This window comes from Rhinopithecus roxellana, chromosome 10 (assembly GCF_007565055.1).
Source record: "Rhinopithecus roxellana isolate Shanxi Qingling chromosome 10, ASM756505v1, whole genome shotgun sequence".
NCBI lineage: Eukaryota > Metazoa > Chordata > Mammalia > Primates > Cercopithecidae > Rhinopithecus > Rhinopithecus roxellana.
In genome coordinates this window covers 131,126,431-131,144,012 of record NC_044558.1, presented here as the reverse complement: position 1 = coordinate 131,144,012, position 17,582 = coordinate 131,126,431, and the positions used below count along the sequence as shown (strand labels likewise).

The 17,582-nt window shown below is 33.3% G+C and overlaps 1 protein-coding gene across 1 annotated transcript in view; it reads left to right on the top strand.

Annotated features, from left to right (window-relative positions):
- SOX5 (SRY-box transcription factor 5) overlaps positions 1–17,582 on the top strand; it is a 694,017-nt gene that overhangs the window by 457,424 nt on the left and 219,011 nt on the right. The window contains exon 4 of the mRNA XM_030939629.1: positions 10,692–10,778. Within this exon, the coding sequence (XP_030795489.1) occupies positions 10,692–10,778 (87 nt within the window). The remainder of the gene's footprint in view (positions 1–10,691; positions 10,779–17,582) is intronic.

Below are 17,582 nucleotides of genomic sequence, written 5' to 3'. Positions count from 1 at the left end.
CAGGTCTTAGAAAAGTTCATATTCCTGGGATTCAAACAAAATATAATGAACCACACCCTCTGATGGCCCTGGAATTTTGCGTTTTAAGAAAGCCTCCTATGATTTTGAACTTTAGGTGGGTAAGGTTCAATTCTATTATGCTCTTGATAATATCCTTCATGCCTGGAAAAATATGTAGTATATATTGTGTGTTGAACTAATAGTCTCTGCTATTCTTATCCATATAGTTTAAATTTAACTTTATATTGTTTATGATTCCATTATTTTCCTCATTATAGACAAGATGAGAAATTGCTCCCAATTTTGGTTGCCTATTAGAAATTTTTATAGCAGGTTTAACGATGACCAGAAGATTACTTCAGAACTTTTACTTTATGGGAATGCTGCTATAGTGGCATTTAGAAAAGTCTGTCTGCGCATTTATTTACGATTCACTAATTTAATAATTCGAGTAAGGCATCGTTAGCTCTAATTTTGCCTCAATAAATGAAACATTTGGAAAACAACTCAGTGACACTATAGCAATTTGAATAAATGGTTTTAGTGATGGTCACAATTGGTATATCTTCCTCAGGAGATGGTGAGTTTCCTAAGGTACAGAGGCCATGTCTTTGTTCTTATCACTTTATGCCATTTGGCACTTTATGCCACTTGGCACTTTATGCCATTAAAAGCAAAGATAATACTTTTCATAAAGTTCAGAGATTAAATTAATATGTCAATAGATTATACATACCTAATTTTATACCCACTGCCTTTATCATTAAGAATGGGAAATCTCTGGTGATACAGGAAAAGTAAAACTCCACACTCTGCTTTTCTCTTTTTCTAAGTATCCAGGCTTCCTTTAATTATTTATTGTTGCTGTTTGTTTGCTTCTTTTTTGTCTTATTTCACTTATTCCCTCTAATATGAAAATACTTCTTCGAAGGAAAACTCTGACAGGCTTTTTTTTTTTTTTTTTTTTTTTTTTTTTGCTGTTTTACACTTTTGACTTCACAGCAGCATCATAGCTAACATGACTGCAGGTTTCATTGTTGATTAGATCGTATCGAAGTTTGTGGACATTAAATGCCCTTTTGCAAATAAAGCTATTGTATTTTCTTACCTAAACTTGCTCTGAAAACGACAAAAATATGAAATTCATGAAAGTTTATAAGAGATCATATAATAACAAATTGTTAAGGCAGATGGACTACTTTGGTTGAGAAGGCTATATATGTATATACAAATTTTAATACATGATTTTAAGCAAATCAGAGGGTTTTTTTAATTTTAAAATCTGATTCTATGTATTAGAACATAAACATATAACTTGAATTATAACTAGCTTTTCAACTCAACTAGTCAACTACCTGCATATCACAATCTTTGATTTATCGTATGAATCATGTCAGCTTTTATTGTTCATATCTTTTCAGGCATCTGGCAGGCTGAGATTGTAATTTGTTTTCACATATGTTGTGATGGAGAAGATTCAGGATGTGTAGTGGTTTATCAGGCTGTATGTGCTTTAATTCTCACTTCCAGTGGTAAAACATTCTGTCATATTTTTTAAGTATTGAAATTCTTATTCTAATATATGTTAAATGGTTTTCTATTTCTATATGTTTTGCATCTTCTTTATCTCTACCACCCACTTTCACAATTTTAAATAACAACAAAATTCTGCAAATATTAATTTTTGTTCTCAACATGGTCTAGACATCCAATTACACAAAGTGACTATGTGAATTCACTTTTTATAGTAGGATAATTGCTTCATTTATAATTCAAATACATATTTAGGTAGTTTTTACTTAAATATATCAGGAGGCATGTATAAGTTGCTCAGAACTATGCACTTTCATCTTTACTAAGCTGCAACATGTTTAAGATATCTTAAGTTTTTCCTCAGTTTCTTTATAAATTTGCCTTGTGAATTTAACTTTGTTTTTAAATGCCTGATTCTCATATACTTTATGCCATAATGTATAGCTTATAGTTCTTACAGTATTCTTTTCTATTTTTTTGTTCTATCTCACATGTAACCAGTTGAGAAAATACTATTTCAAATGGAATATATGGAAAATAAGAGTTATTACAATTAGTCTGTAAGAAAGTTGCTTATTTGATGGATGAACAACAAAAATAGTCATGAAAATCTTTTGTAGGAAATATTTTAATTTTTATAAGTGGACTGTTATGGATGCATCATAAATATTTTTCCTCCCAATATTTTATCAAGTTGTTTTTGCTTTTTCATTCTGCTCCTCTCACCTTAGTAACCCTCCTATTCTCCACTTTCACCCTTCTCGTTGTAACTAATAGCTAGAATTTGATTCACATCTCCCCACCCACACTCTGCTGACATCATAAATTTTTTGAATCCAAATGGACAATATTCATTAGCTGTGCACTTTACTGAAAGAGCCTTACACAAGAGTGCTGCACTCTCCCATTTTTATTGAAAGTTAAAATGTTTTCGCTGTCAGGAGGGTTGGGTGAGTTAGCCATAATAGAGGACAGGGCTCAGTGCTAATATATAAAAATAATAACTATTACCATTGGTTGAATGACCCTGGGAAAGAGCACTACAAAGCTATTTGTTGTTCTCTTTCACTTGTCAACAGCACTGGCTGAAAAGCTTTAGGTATTGTTGAGGACCTAATAGAACCTTTGGGAAGTTAGAAAGACAATTGTCAAAAAAAAAAAAAAAAAAAAAAAGGCAAAGATTAATTGAGCAATTTTGTATTTGTGCTGTTTAAGGGCATTTTATACATTAACTTAATAGAAATGACACCTCCCCAGTCATTCATACTTACTACATTCCTTTATCATCTTTATTGATGTGATCAAACCGAAGAAGTCAAAGGAATGGTAGATAACCAAATACATTAATAGTAGGTTGTTATTATCATAAAAATGGGTACAAGTAGACCTATCACTCTTTGATAAAACTTTTGATTTTGGGATAGTTTTCATGACAGGCAAGGTGAAACATATTTTACTTGATTTTTTGAAATTATTTTCTTAGGTTGTTTTATAGTAAGTTGTAGTTGTAATGTTAGTCAACATTTTTGGGTGTCACTATGTGCCTGGCACTGTTTTAAGGGTGTTACATAAATTATCTCATTGACTTCTCACAACAACCATATGAAGTAAATGCTGTTATTGGCCTCTTTTGCAGGTTAAGTGAATGGAAGCATAGAGAGGTTACATTACTTGCCAAAGGGCACAAAACTTAATAAGTGATGGAGTCGGGTTATATGTGACATTACATTATCATTGTAAATATTTAGTAGTAAAACATAAAGGAAGATCGAGCTAAATCTGGAAATCACATATCAGTATGCATTTTGTTTATGAGTACTAGCTCTTCAATTTCTTGTTGAAATGCTTTTTGCTGGGATTTAATATTTAAACTAAGAACAAAACAAAGAGTTGTAGTCTATGTAAGAAAATGCAGTTACTTTGTGAATGATGGAGTGGATGAAACCATCATTATTCTATCACATATGAATAATGCCTATCTTTTAATGGAGATTTTTGTGTAGAAAATATGTCTTGTGAGGAGTAAACCTAAGGTTATTGATATGTAGTAATGATACTGTATTGATTATGGCATAATCATGTGATAAAAGACATTCTTCTAAAATGTGATATAACACCAATTATAATTGAGCAGGTTCAGCTGAAGCAACAAGAAAATTTAAGCCTATGACTAATGATTTAAGTCTTACATTACATTTTTCTAAAAACTCCACATTAAAAATTGTAAAACTTGAGTCAGCCAAAGACTTTTTTTTTTTTTTTTGTATTAACAAGCTCTCATTAACTTTCAAGTGGAAACAAACAAATATTTTGGCAATATTAAACGTAAAGTATTTCCAGAGCTTAATTCACTTCAGGACAATCACATATGAAAATGAGGCTTATCTAAATCTTAATGCTATGGAATTTCTTGTGTGTTTCTATTGTTTGTTGTGGTATGTGTTATATTACGAATTTTTTAGAGGGAGGATTCTTGCTGTGTTGCCCAGGCAGGAGTGTGGTGGCTATTCACAGGTGCAATCAAAGTGCACTACAGCCTCAAGCTCTTGGCCTGAAGCAATCTTCTTGCCTCAGCCTCCTGAGTAGCTGGGACTGTAGACCCACCACTGTGTCCAGCTTATTTTTTTTATATTTCCTAGAAGAGCTTGGTATTTCCAGTGGCAGACTAGCTGTAATACTTGACTAAGGGGACTCTTATGGGGCCATCTGGTTTTTAGTGTATAAATAGCTTTCCAGATATGTAAAAGTCAATATTACTTACACTGTGCTGTTTAATATTTGCTTCCGAATATTGTGTAGATATGCAGCTATTGTCAACATGAATTGAACTCTTACTGATATATGATTTCCAGATTTAGCTCAATCTTCCCCTCAAAAATAATTTTATTATAAGTAACTTAATAAATAGCAACATATGAAATTGTTATTAGCCTTTTGAAGAAAAATAAATTTGGTTAAATAAATGCACTAACTTGTGTTTACTCTTCAGTTTCATGGGGCTACCAGATGAAAGCTTCTAAGAGTAGAACATCAGGTTAACAGTGCCTAATTTAAAGAGAGATTATCGAGTTAATAATACCTAGCTCTAACACAGATTAGCCTCCAGTACCCCCTATCAAATAATTACTAATTTAAGACAGACGAAGTGAATAAAACAGAACTACAATTTCATTTTTCAAGAGTTTGGCCATCTATTTAAAAAACTTTGTGGTAGTATGTAATATACTGTCAAGAACGCTGAACTGGAAATTGGACTGCAAATTCTGCCTTTATCTTTATATAGGTTTGTGATATTAGCCAAGTTATTTAGCATCTCTAATTTGTACTTTTTTAGTCTGTAAAATGAAAAGTTTGGTCTAAACCAGTTATTACCCAAATTGTATTGAGCTATACACACAGTCATCTCCCAACACTAATTTCCTTGGTCAAATATATTAAAAATAAAAAATACTATGTAATCTGTAACTAGCTTAAAAATTGCCAATCTGTTAGTACACAAAATGATCTAAATCTTGTAAAGGAGAAATATAAATTTGTTTAGTGTTAATTAGATTTGCATGACAATCGAATGTTTATGTCATTTTAGTTTTAAGTAGCCAAACCATTTATGTTCCATTTATGTCAGATATATGTTTTTCTCAATTGCTTTTATGAAATGCTTATTTAAATGATGTATAAAGACCTTTTCAGCTCTACAATTCTTATTTTATGACATGAATAGTCTACATATGCTTTTACTTTTTTGCTTTGAAGGAGATACTGGTATATTTTGAAATCTAGTTCCCTCCAAAAGACAACTTCCATTCCTCAATGTGTACACTATCACATGTCAAGAATAACACAGCTTAGTTTCAGCTACAAAATTAAAGTATAAACAGTGATAGGTTTGGTATGACCTAACTCCTTCAACTTTGTTTAAAAGTCAAATATTATGCATAACGTACTTTTTGCTTGTTCGAGTTTTCAGTGAGCTCTGCCACAGCAGCTGAAGGGAGATTAAGAAAAAAAAAAAAAAGCCTACATAAACACAAAGCAAATACCTGAGCTTGTGTGTAAAGCTACTGCACTGGAGCGAATGTGGTTTAATTCTTGGCACTGGCAGCTTGTTGGAGAATTACAATATGTTGGCATGAGTCTCTAGGTCTCATTGTTCCAGATGAGGGAGTCGGTCTTAAGAGTGTTTGGCACTGAAGGGAAAAAGGAGTGAGAGTTATAGGGAATGAACAGGCCCTAAAGAGGCAGGATGCTGTTGTAACAATGGCTGGCACAGTTGGGGGGGCCATTCACTGGTGGGGATTGCCATAGGCATTGATGTGAAGAAGCATATGTGAGCAAAAGAGGCAAGGGTGAGAAGGGAAAAGCAAGCAAATGTATCAGAAGGGTCCTGTTGGCAGAAAGAAACAATAGTAATCCAGTTAGGCTCGTCTTAATATTAGTATGTTGATGATGAAGGGTATATTTTATTTCTAAATTATATTATAGCTTATTTCCTAACTTTATTTTATTTTCTCTTTTAAAATATATGCATTTACCTTTCCCCTAAAGAGACAGATCCTTAAATTAAGAAAACCTGGTTTTATATTCCATCTATTCTACTTACTGATGAGCTGATGTTGGGCAAAGCATCTTTCTGAGCCTTAGTTTCCTCATCTGCAAAATGGATATAACAATTATATATGCCACTGACAAAATTGTATCTGGCAGCATTCTGTAAATGGAAATGCTATGCAAATAATAATTATTAACTCACACTTATTTTAATATAAGGAACTCTAGTTCTTACTTTGAAGGTAATCATGATATTCCAGCACTTGGGAGAATGAACTCTCAGGAGAAGGAATTTTTGGGAGAATCTTTTAGAGTTAAGTGAAAAAACATGATACATCTTAACATGAAAATAGATGAAACTCATAAATATATACACCTATTGTACCCACAAAAATTTTAAAAAATTAAAGGAAACTCTAGAGTTTGAACATTTGCGAATAACTAGGCATCCTACATACCATATTCATAGTACAAAATGCGATTCTATGTTTGTGCATTTTTTAAATCTTATTTTAGAAAATTAAATATTTAATAGATAAGTACTATCTATTCACTCCGTAAGCAGTGAAGCAGCACTTACAGAATTGTGTCAAATTTCACTTTACCCATACTCACACATTAACAAACAGGTGTATTGTAAATATTGGGCTTCTGCCATTTGGTCCTTTACATTTTGAAACATGAATTTTCTACTGTATCTTTACCATTTTCAGAGAAATTTAATCACTGCTACATGTCCATTCTTTGTGCTCATTGTTATGAGATCATTTCTTACTATTATTTCAAGAACTACCAATGGAAATTGTAGCAGTTGGTAGAGTATTGAATGTGGATTTTTTGAAGATCTTTGCTTTACAGAAATTCAGACAGAGGGGTGAAGTGGGTGAAATGATGTCTTTATGATCCCCTTCCCTCCTCCCTCCCACAGCCCCCCCCCCCCCATCTAGCCAGTGTCACTGTCGTGGAGAGAACCCAGGTTGTTTGATTTATAGCCCAATATTCCTTCTACTATATAAGTAAAAAGAATCATTTCATTGTATATCTCTGCTATATACTCATAGGTTGTCACTAAATTATCCAGAATCCTAGATGGCAAGGCATGTAATTGGACCACACCCTGAAAACAAAAACTGTAAAAAAGCCTACCTATTAATTCCACAGTTGCTGCTCATACAAATGTGTTACCCTAGAATGTTTATCAAGTTTTTACTTCATCCATCCAAAGGAGTTAGTAAGAATTGTTTTTCCTACTATCCAGGACTGTTTTGTAAATGAAATGAGGGAGTGTATGCATGTGTGCATGTGTGTGTGTGTGTTTTAGTTTTGTGTTGCCATAACAGAATAACACAGACTGAATGATTTATAAAGAAAAGAAATTTATTTGTCACAGTTCTGGAGACTGAGAAGTCCAACCTCAAGGTGCTAGCATCTGGTGAGGACCTTCTTGCTGCACCATCCCTTGGTGGAAAGCAGAAGAATAAGAGAGTGCACGCACAAGTGACAGATGGAACTTGTACCCTGAAGCCTTTCTCTAATCAGCCTTAATCCAGTCATGAGGGTGGAGCCCTTATGACCTAAATACCTTCCATTAGGCCTCACCTCCCAACGCTTTTGGATTAGGGATGAAATTTTCAACACATGCTTCTGTGGGGACCCATTAAACCATAGCAATGTATGTGCTACAAAGAACAAAGATTTTGGGATCCAATAGGTAGAATTGAGCTCCACATTGGGCAGGTCAGGATAACTTCCTAAGTTTTGATTTCTTAAATGGTAAGACAGATGTACCAATATCTAATTCAGCAGATTACTGTGAAAAGTTTGAGATACCACATGTAAAGGACCTGGTACTTTGCTTAGCACGTAGCCCTCTAAATAGTAGCTATTATTATCATTTTGTTGTTGATAAGAGAGTTAGGAATGTGTAGGAAAAAAAAAACAACTTAGTTCAAGACCTCAATTCTGCCCATTACATTTTGTGGAACCTCAGAGCAATTCTCTTTTTTCTTTTTGCTGGTGCTTCTTCATCTCTTTAAACCAGTAACATAGACGTAATAACACAATTTAAGTCTTCAATTACTTATTATCATTAAATGAGAGAATACAGATAAAACCTCTAGCATAGTTCCTGGCACGTAGGCTGCTAAATAAATGTATTTTAATCTGAATTTAAAGTATATACCTCATCCAAGTTGTAAGTATGAGTGTCTTTATTCATCCACAGACATGACAACCGTGAGTTAGGTATGTTTCTGATTTTACATTTTCAAAATAACTTAGTCTTAAAGAAGTTATTTTTTCTTTCTTTCTTTTTTTTTTTTTTTTTTGTAGTGTGTGCTTAAAAGTCAAGTACTTGAACAAACTGGCTCTGTTTACCAGGCTTATATCTTTATGCTAGTTAATAAAGAGGCCAGGAATGTTCTGCAGGTTTCAGAAATCTGGCTGCTGTTTCTTTAACTCTGCAACTTAGACAGAAGACTTCTGTTTCTTTATGAGCACACTACAGTGAATATTTTGTCTAGCTGCAGGGGAAAAGCTTTGTCATGGACTTTGCAGACAATAGCCTTAAAAGTAAAATGGTCTGCTTTTGGTGCCTGGAGGTTCAGGGGCCTATTGTTAGTGCACAATGGATTTCTATTGCTGCATTCCTGCTTTGCAAAGGTTTGTTAGCTTTTAATGACTGACAGTACTCTATTGCAAATAACATATTGGCTGTGCCCTGTTTACATGCTACTCAAGAATTTTTGTAGAGTGCTGGAAAAAAGAAACAGTGGTGTTTGTTTGACCTACTCTGATAAGGTTTAAGAAATAATTTTACTCTCAAACTGTTTACTGGGAATGTAGAAATGTTGGAAGTCCTTGCGGAAGTATTTCAAAGTTACTTTTAAAGCCTCAATGAAGAGAAATACTGGTTACAATATGAAGATATTTACTCTGTTTTATGACTCCTAGAGTTGCTGTTAATATTCTGAAACAATCCCACAGAGAAATTGGGATATTTTAAGAAAAACTAAAAGTAAATTCTTCAGTATTAGTTCCTTAAATGTGAAAAATAGAGCTATGTGTTTTGTTCCGAAGGAAAAAATTCATTTTTCTTTCATTCATTTCAACTGCATTCATTCATTTCAAATTCATTCCATAGGTAAATGTGCAAATATTAAGTTGTTGTAAGTGCATATACATATTTGCACATATGTATATATGTATACATATAGACTATGTAAAAAAGTAATCATTCAGAGCTTTTCACCATTTTGTTTTCCACAATTTTCTTACATGTGAGACAGAAGTGTTCCATATTGTTATTTTTTTTTTCCCAAGGAAAATTGCACCTCTGCTTTGTTGAAAACTCCACACAGGCTTTTTGACTCTGCTAGCTGACTGCTGTAAAGATGGGACCCTGGAAAAAGTAGATAGCATTAACTAAACATGATGATGAAAACTCTTTAAAATGCATTTTACTGTGGGGAAAATTAACCAGTTTCTAATAATATTATGGTCTCTAGGCCAGAGGGTCTCTTTGATAAGTTAACATGTATGCCCTTTATGCTCCTAGTAGGAGGTAAACAAATGCCTGAACAAACACAAATACACATAAACACCAATGTGGAGAATGGCAGTGTATGTCTTAGATCTATATAATAAGTGTGGGTATTGTTATTTAGATGGAGCATACTGGGACACTTATCTTTTAGTACATTCCATTTTCTAAGTGAATGCTGTGCTAATCGCAGGATTGAAAGCCATTGTAATTGTGTACCCATCTAAGTGCTGACAAGAATATACAATTATATTGTTTGAAACTGAGTTTAATGTTTGGGAGTTTTTATTAGCATTTATATTTACTTATACATTAAAGTTCAACACAAAAGGAAAGGTCAAAAACTATGTTATATGTAGAAACAAATACCAGACTAAAGCAGAACCTTGCTTTCTAAAATGTGTGTGCCCTGTCCGAACACAGGGCATTGTAAAAGAGTGTGATACAAATCTGAAATAAGCAAGTAATAGGTTTCCATTATATAGGCATTCCTCACTTCTCTAGATTTTGCAATCTTTTTAAAGCTTCTTTTATACCAACTTTTTTTTTTTTTTTGCTTATGTTCGCGGTACTGGCAAATCTTACCACAGTGTGCTTACCGCCACATGATGTTAAACACATATTATAAAGTGGATGTAATTGTAAACACACAGAGGGATATAATTACATGTAGCAGATTTAAGAGCTAATTCTTTGCCTTTTTTTACTCCGCATTTTATCAACATAATTATTTTTTGACTGGAGACTAACACCCTGAAATTGACAAGCATCCATTATAGCAAGAATTTGTTCACCAAATTGAAAAACAATGAACTGCAAGGTTTATGTGTACCCATTGTCATAAAGAATTAGTATGGCTTTGTTCCACAAGAGGAAAAAGCTAATGATTTTGAAACAGCAGGTGACAAAACACATTCTTTTTTTCCACCCCGTTATCAGTTTTTTGATGAAGCCATTATAAAGTGGGGCTGGGATAGGATTGGCCTTATTTTTAGCTGATAGACTTTTAATGAGCTCCATTGTAAGGAGAGTCATGTTGATTTGCTTACTTCTTTTTTTCTTTACTTAGAAACCCCCAGTATTGAAAAGCTACTCTCAAAGGACTGGAAAGACAAGCTTCTTGCAATGGGATCGGGGAACTTTGGCGAAATAAAAGGTAATATAGTGTGATTATTTTGATCCAAAATGTACCAAAATGAAGTTGATATTCAGGAATATTAATGGTGATAAAGTATGTCTGCCCTCACCTCTTCTGCTGCTTGCATTCTATGTGTTTGTGGTTTCTTCTTTCTGTCTTAAAGGAGGACATAGCAGGGTTCTCATATTCTTTCTTTCTTTGTGCCTTATAGAATAAATGATATGTTGTTTTCAACAGAATCACTCCACTATACCTCTAACAGGCTCTGATTTTCATCATTTAAAAAAAATTAAATTATTTATTTTATAAGTAAGAATGTACCTACAGCAAGGTTAAAAACTGTGTTTTATAAGATAATTTTGTACATTGTACATATAAGAAATATGGATGTGTATAACCTAAATTTAAAACCAGAAATGATGAATAGGGAGAGCATAATAGAAGGTTGTTTTGTACCAGTCAGGGTAAAAATTTTGTTTTGGTTTTATTTGAATCAGCAATTACATCCAACGAAGAAAAGTTCTGTGAAACTATTCATATCTTAATAAACTCCTACTAATAACAAGGGGAGAAGATTTAATTTCCTCATATAAAATAAAAGCAAATTATCCTTTCAATTAATTTAAAAGTATGTTTTCTCAAAACATGGTAGGCAATCTATGGTTTTCTGTTTGTTGCTAGTAGGACACTTAAGATTCTGAGCTCTACAGTAGGATTTTGAAAGTCAAGATACTTAGTAATCAGTATAAAATATTTAGTTATTGGTTATATATTACTGTGTATAGTTTTGGTAGAGGCTAAATATATATTTAAAACATCACCAGATTTATATTATTATACATGTGAAATATGTGTGTAAATAACTTTTTTGCATATGTGTGTGTGTGCAAGTGTTTTCCCAATGAGAGAAGCAATTTTCTCTCTTAAGGCTTTACTCCATCAGTGTATCCTGGAGAAAGGCAGAGCGTCGGTCTTAAATGTTTGGCCTACATGACATTAACATCTGGTTATCTAAACACATCTGCAAAATGTTTTACTATATATTTCATTTTTCATGCAAGTCATTTGGAATTACATGTATTTAGGCTATGATTACTTGTGAAAGGGTGATGAGAAAATGAATTGGTGCTAATCAATAAATTCAGTAAACAAAATCTACAATGGAATCAAATTCAAATGAATGAGAATTGATATGCCTTAAATAGCTTGAAGACAAAGTTTAAGGAGAACTGAGAGGTTTCATCTTCAGAGGCTGCAGGTCCTTGATATTATTTTGATGGATTTTAACCCATTTACTCCTGAGGCATAGGATGCATTCTCCAAGGTTTTTTATTCTCCTCTGACCTAGGTAATAACTCACAGTAGAGCAGAGAAGACTGCCTTTTCCAAGCCTTCTGATTTCATTCCAATGGAGGACAAACATTTTTTCCCTCTCTCATTTTCCTTCACAAGTCAAACTTAAAAGCAGCAACAGCAGTGATGACAAGCTTAGAGGAAAGCTCGGCTGTCCCTTTCAGGCTTGCCTTGGGGGTTAGTTTAGGAAGCTACAGTACAATCACAAAAGAAGTTTCTGTCTTTAATTCTGAATTTTTTAAGCTTCACATTCAGAGTACAAGTTAGGTTATTGTCCTCTGGTTCTGTTCAAAACACTGTTTTCTGATGCATTTTAAAAGCAACTGTAGGTCTTTCTTCTGTTCAGGGCTTGGTTATTAGGTGTTCAACTCAGGTTTGGCAGTAAACCTGGAAAACAGCACTGGGTTACTTTTCCTACTGACTGCCCATGACAGTTGCAATTACTATCCATTGTTCACAGGTGGTTAGAAAGTGGAGAGGATACAATAGTGTGTTACCCTCTGGGGGTAAGTGAATTTGACTTAAAGGTTCTTGGGGGGGGTCAGGCACAAAGATTATATAGGGCCCAGGAATGTAGTTTTCCTGCCACTTCAGAAGTCAGACAAGAACAATGGCTTAGTTGTTTTGGAAGTAATATTTTGAGGCAAATAAAGATGTAAGTCTTATGTTCTCCTATACTTGTTTAGTTGAGGGAGGGAAGAATAAGTAAATTAAAAAATATGAATGTATTGAATTATTATTTATTAAGGTTAATTTAAAATAATATATTTAAAGAGAACCTTTGCATATATTAGGATGTTTCCAGCCTTTGCAGTATTCACAGAGCCTTGGTGTGCATGGAAACTTTTTTCCTCCATTTCTATTAGCCAGTTTCCATTTAATTTTTAATTAGTTCCAGGAGATGTGTGAGTGAATGAGTGTGTGCGTGCGTGTGTGTGTGCCCTTTTCCCTTTTCTGAATATTTCATACTATAGCCAAGTAAGGACTGAGCTCTATTTTTAAGTGCTGTTTTCAATTGCTATCAGTGAATTCATTTCAGAGCATTTGGACAAATATTACAATCATAGCTTGGAAGGGTTTAGAGAGGTGTTTCTTACTATTAATATTCAAAAAGTAAGAATGATAGACTTTTTAAAATAGGAAAAATGAATAGCATTTGATTTGGGGAGTTTAGCTATCAATAAATAGTTGTCATGCCCACTTAAAGTCAATCTCATTTTTCAAGAAACAATGTGAGTTAGTAAAGGTCACCTACTTCTAAGAGCATAAAGTTATTTTTCATGTTAGATTATTTTACCTGTTAGAATTTATGCCATTTTATGCTCTGGTACTTTGGAAATGTGAATTAGGTTTTAAAGTTACGTTAGAAACAATCCTCTAGCAAACACATGAAAAGGACACTCGATCTGGTTTTGCAGAACAAAACAGTTTGACTGAAAAGTTCTGCCAACAGCAGTCAATATATGCTATAAACTGATTAGCTGCCCAAAGGAATTATTTGTTTCTTCTTTACTTGCCAGTGACACAGTATGACTGGTCAGTTTACAGAGACTTTTGCCCTTATCTATAGCAGAAGCACTGAGTAACAGTAATGTGAAAGGTGAAGACATATACTTTAGAGTCTCATAGTTATTGAGTGCAGAGGGAGAAACAATGCCTGTACTCCAGTTGGCAACCAATAGTCACACACAGTTTCAGCTAGCATGAAATTCCATTACACTGAAGGTCATTGCATTGGTACCTCACCTGAGGACAGTATCTGGGGATCCATGTTGGCTTTAACTAATCTAAGCAGATCATTTGGTTTTCAACAAAGTAATTGCAAAATCTGTATTTTGCTGACTTAATATTTATTTGTAGAATTATAACACAAATATCTGCATGCAAAATACTCTCAATTGTTTTTATCTTGATAAACGCAGAGCTGTGTATGGGAGGTTCTCTGGCCAAGTTACTTTAAAAAATTCTAGACCAGTTTCTCTACCTGCCTTATTTCAAGAATTTTTTAGAGCCTGGTTTGTTTCCCCTCAGAATCTCTGATGGATTCTTCTGACCCTGGTCACAGTGCGTTAATTCATGCCCACAAACTGTTGGATCTGTTTTTAACAAAAGTGCCAGGGGCATTTGATATAATTCAACAAATGGTTCTTTTGCAAGGCTATAATTTTGTGTATTCTAGAAGAAGGGCTATAAAGGCAAACACCAAACACCTCTAGAACTGCCAATAAGGGATTCAAGGAGATAATCCATTCAGCAATACTATAGCCTTTCAGAGCTCATGAATTAAAGACATATGCAATGTAGATTCAGTGTGTGGATTAAAGTAGATAATCTTTTAGGTGGCATGTAAATGTTTGACATAGAAGATATATAGAGTCAGTCAGTGGCTTGAAAGGGATAATTATGTCTAAATAACATTAGATGATTTGAAGAAAGCAGACTTAGAATAGGAATCAGATCCTAGGTAATATAAGTTTTATAAATTTAAAACATGGAAACTAATATTTCAGCATTTCAATATGTAAGGATTTATAACACCTCTAAAGTTGTTTCAAACATGTTCTTTTAAAATCCAGTAAAGCTTTAAGAATCATGTGGTTTACGAATAGTAAACTTGTGATTATTACATTTGTGCATTAACCTAAAACATATATATCTGCACATTTTTACAAAGGGGTTGGAAATGTTGATTATTTTCTGAGAGAACTGTTGGATCTGGAATTTGTTCAATACAAGAGTCAGCCATAAGGAAGGTACACAACATGTAGTCATTTACTTCTAAATAAAGTAAATGTTTAATGTTTTTAATCTACTAAGCTTGTTTTATAGTTCCTCTGTAGTTGCTTATGAGTAATGTTTTCACTTTTTATAAAAACTATTTCACAAGAACTAAAGAAAGACTGCTGGCGCGTAGAATATAAGTTTTCAAAATAAGTTTGGCAATGTCTATAAAAGCAAAGAGTGACTGCATTTTCTATAAACCAGTGACTTGCTCTGTCTCATAATGCCAGTGTCCTCATGCCAGTGTGTAATTACAGCTAGTGATTGGAAGAAAAGGATGGGTCACTGTATCTCAATTGATCTGTATATTGATAGACCAGTTCACAATTAGGAAGTTTTATATACTGTGTACTTTTTAAGGTACTTAATAATGTGTTTTAAACATACAGTCAATCAAATATTAAACACTTACATATTTAATCTGGGTTTTGTATTGGAAAAAATACTCTCCTCAACGTGTTTCTCATTTAAAAATGCATTCATTCATTTAAAAAAATCGCTTGTTTGAGAAGCATAAAGATTTTAAAATTAAAATAATTATAAACACATTATTTGTTTTCTTGTAGATATGAATTCCAAAGCTGTTTAAATACTCTCCAGACTATTGGGTAATGCAGTTAACCTAAAACCTTTTCCTCTTTTGTAGTAAAATTTACTAGGAAAGCATGGTATAGCCACAGTGATTTGATGTTATGTGGGCTGATTCTTCCAAGCACTTGTGACAATCGGGCTACCACTTTTGGTTTATTTCCTCATCTACTCATTTTTGAAAAGTTGCCGATTATGATTTATTGCCTGCTACTTAGTGAACATCTTCTTACAGGCACTGTGTGAACATCTTTCTTACACAATTATTGTGACATCGTCATTTAATTCTAATTTTACATATGAAGAAATTGAGATTCAGAAACTAATTATCAAACACCACATTCTCTAGTTGTGGCAGAGTCAAAATTTGAACTGCCTTTAAGGCCTGTGTGTTTTATGTAACGCTTAGCGGTCTGTCTTCAACAGAGTTTGACTGGGTGATCTCTAGAATCCTTTAACACTGGAGAGACCTATCAAACCTGGATGAAGAACTTCTATAATTTGCCTCCAGGATACTCTGTCCTTAGATCTGCCCCTAGCACACACACACTCAGTTTTGTATTGTTCCCTGTTTACATATTGACCTGTCCCTTGTAGACTACCTAATATTCTGTTGGCTCAAAGTTTGGAATGTAGTGCATATTTGAGGAATGAATGACAAGTAAAAAATGCCATGTTTTGGGATAACTATTACTGACTACATTCCAAATGCAGCACATTTAATGTGATATTTTAAAATAATGGATTTATGTTTCAACTACAATAAGTAAGTGGATGGAATAGTCTTGGAAAAAGTTCCTAAAATTACAGTCTCCATTAAAAGGCAACATTTTTTAATAAGATGTTTTACAGAGCAATACTTTTTTAAAAAGGTAACAAGAATAACCCTTTCACTCACTATAGAAATTATAATGCATACATCTCTTTCATAATGTCCCAGAAACAAAACATTCACCATGTGGCAACTGTAGTGAAGACTATAGCTACTTGTTAATTATTTTATTCACTCTGATGGTGTCACCCTTAAAATGGAAAGTTTTCCACATTCGATATATTTAAATCCAAGCCAAGGCCCACCTTTTAGGAGACTGAAGCAAAAACAACACTATCTTGTCAAAATAAATCAGAAACATATTTAAAAAGGTAAGAATACTTATAGTATTAGCAGGGTACAAGATGTCAATTAATGTATACTCAGTCATGTAATAAACTATAGTATTCCTTACATAATTTTAATTGATTCCAACTTCTGAAGGATATCTATATTGCAGTAAAGAATATGTAGCTAAATTTTATCAAAGTCTGATTAAATTCTTTCTTAATGTAAAGAACCAATTAATAGATGTTTGAATGTAGGATAACATAACAAAAAATACTCCTTTCATGAGCTGTAATAGTGCCATTTTTATTTAGCCTTTTTGATGAGGGGAGGTCTGCCTTTTCTCTTTCACTGGATAAGAGTGCTCCTGAAAGAAGCTTCCCTTATACATTTAGACTAACTTAGTTTTTATTCATTTTATTTTCAGTTTATTCAACAAAAGCTGTTGTCTGTCTTGCCATGTGGTAGCTCTGTAGATGTAATGGTAGCAAATACCATTAATATTTAGTAGACAGATTCCTGCCCTCCTAGAGCTTATAGCTTAGTAGTAGTTCTTCATCAGGCGGAATATTAAAAGGCAACACAATGAATGATTTTTAGATGTTTCAAGTGAAATACCAGTTGAAAGTGACATTTCCATAAAAAAATTAAACCAAGTAAAGTCTTATTCAAATTGTAACACTAGTAGTCTGATAAACGCGAATAATAAAACAAATAAAACACCTTTGCAAAGATATTCACTTTGAAACAAAGAATTAAATTTTTGGTAAGTTTTTTGATGGAAGAAACGTAATTAGTTTACTTTTAGCTCTAAACTTCTAGGACATTTTTTTCTAAAGTGAGTTTACTTTTACTTTTCCTTTATTTGGACAATAGTTCCCAATGGTTTACTTTGATTTTGATGATTTGATTTCAAGCCATTTATCTATTTCATTTGGGTGGAGTAAAACAATATTGGGGAAATAGTAATTTTTGTGTATTTTTTCTTATTATTTCTATGT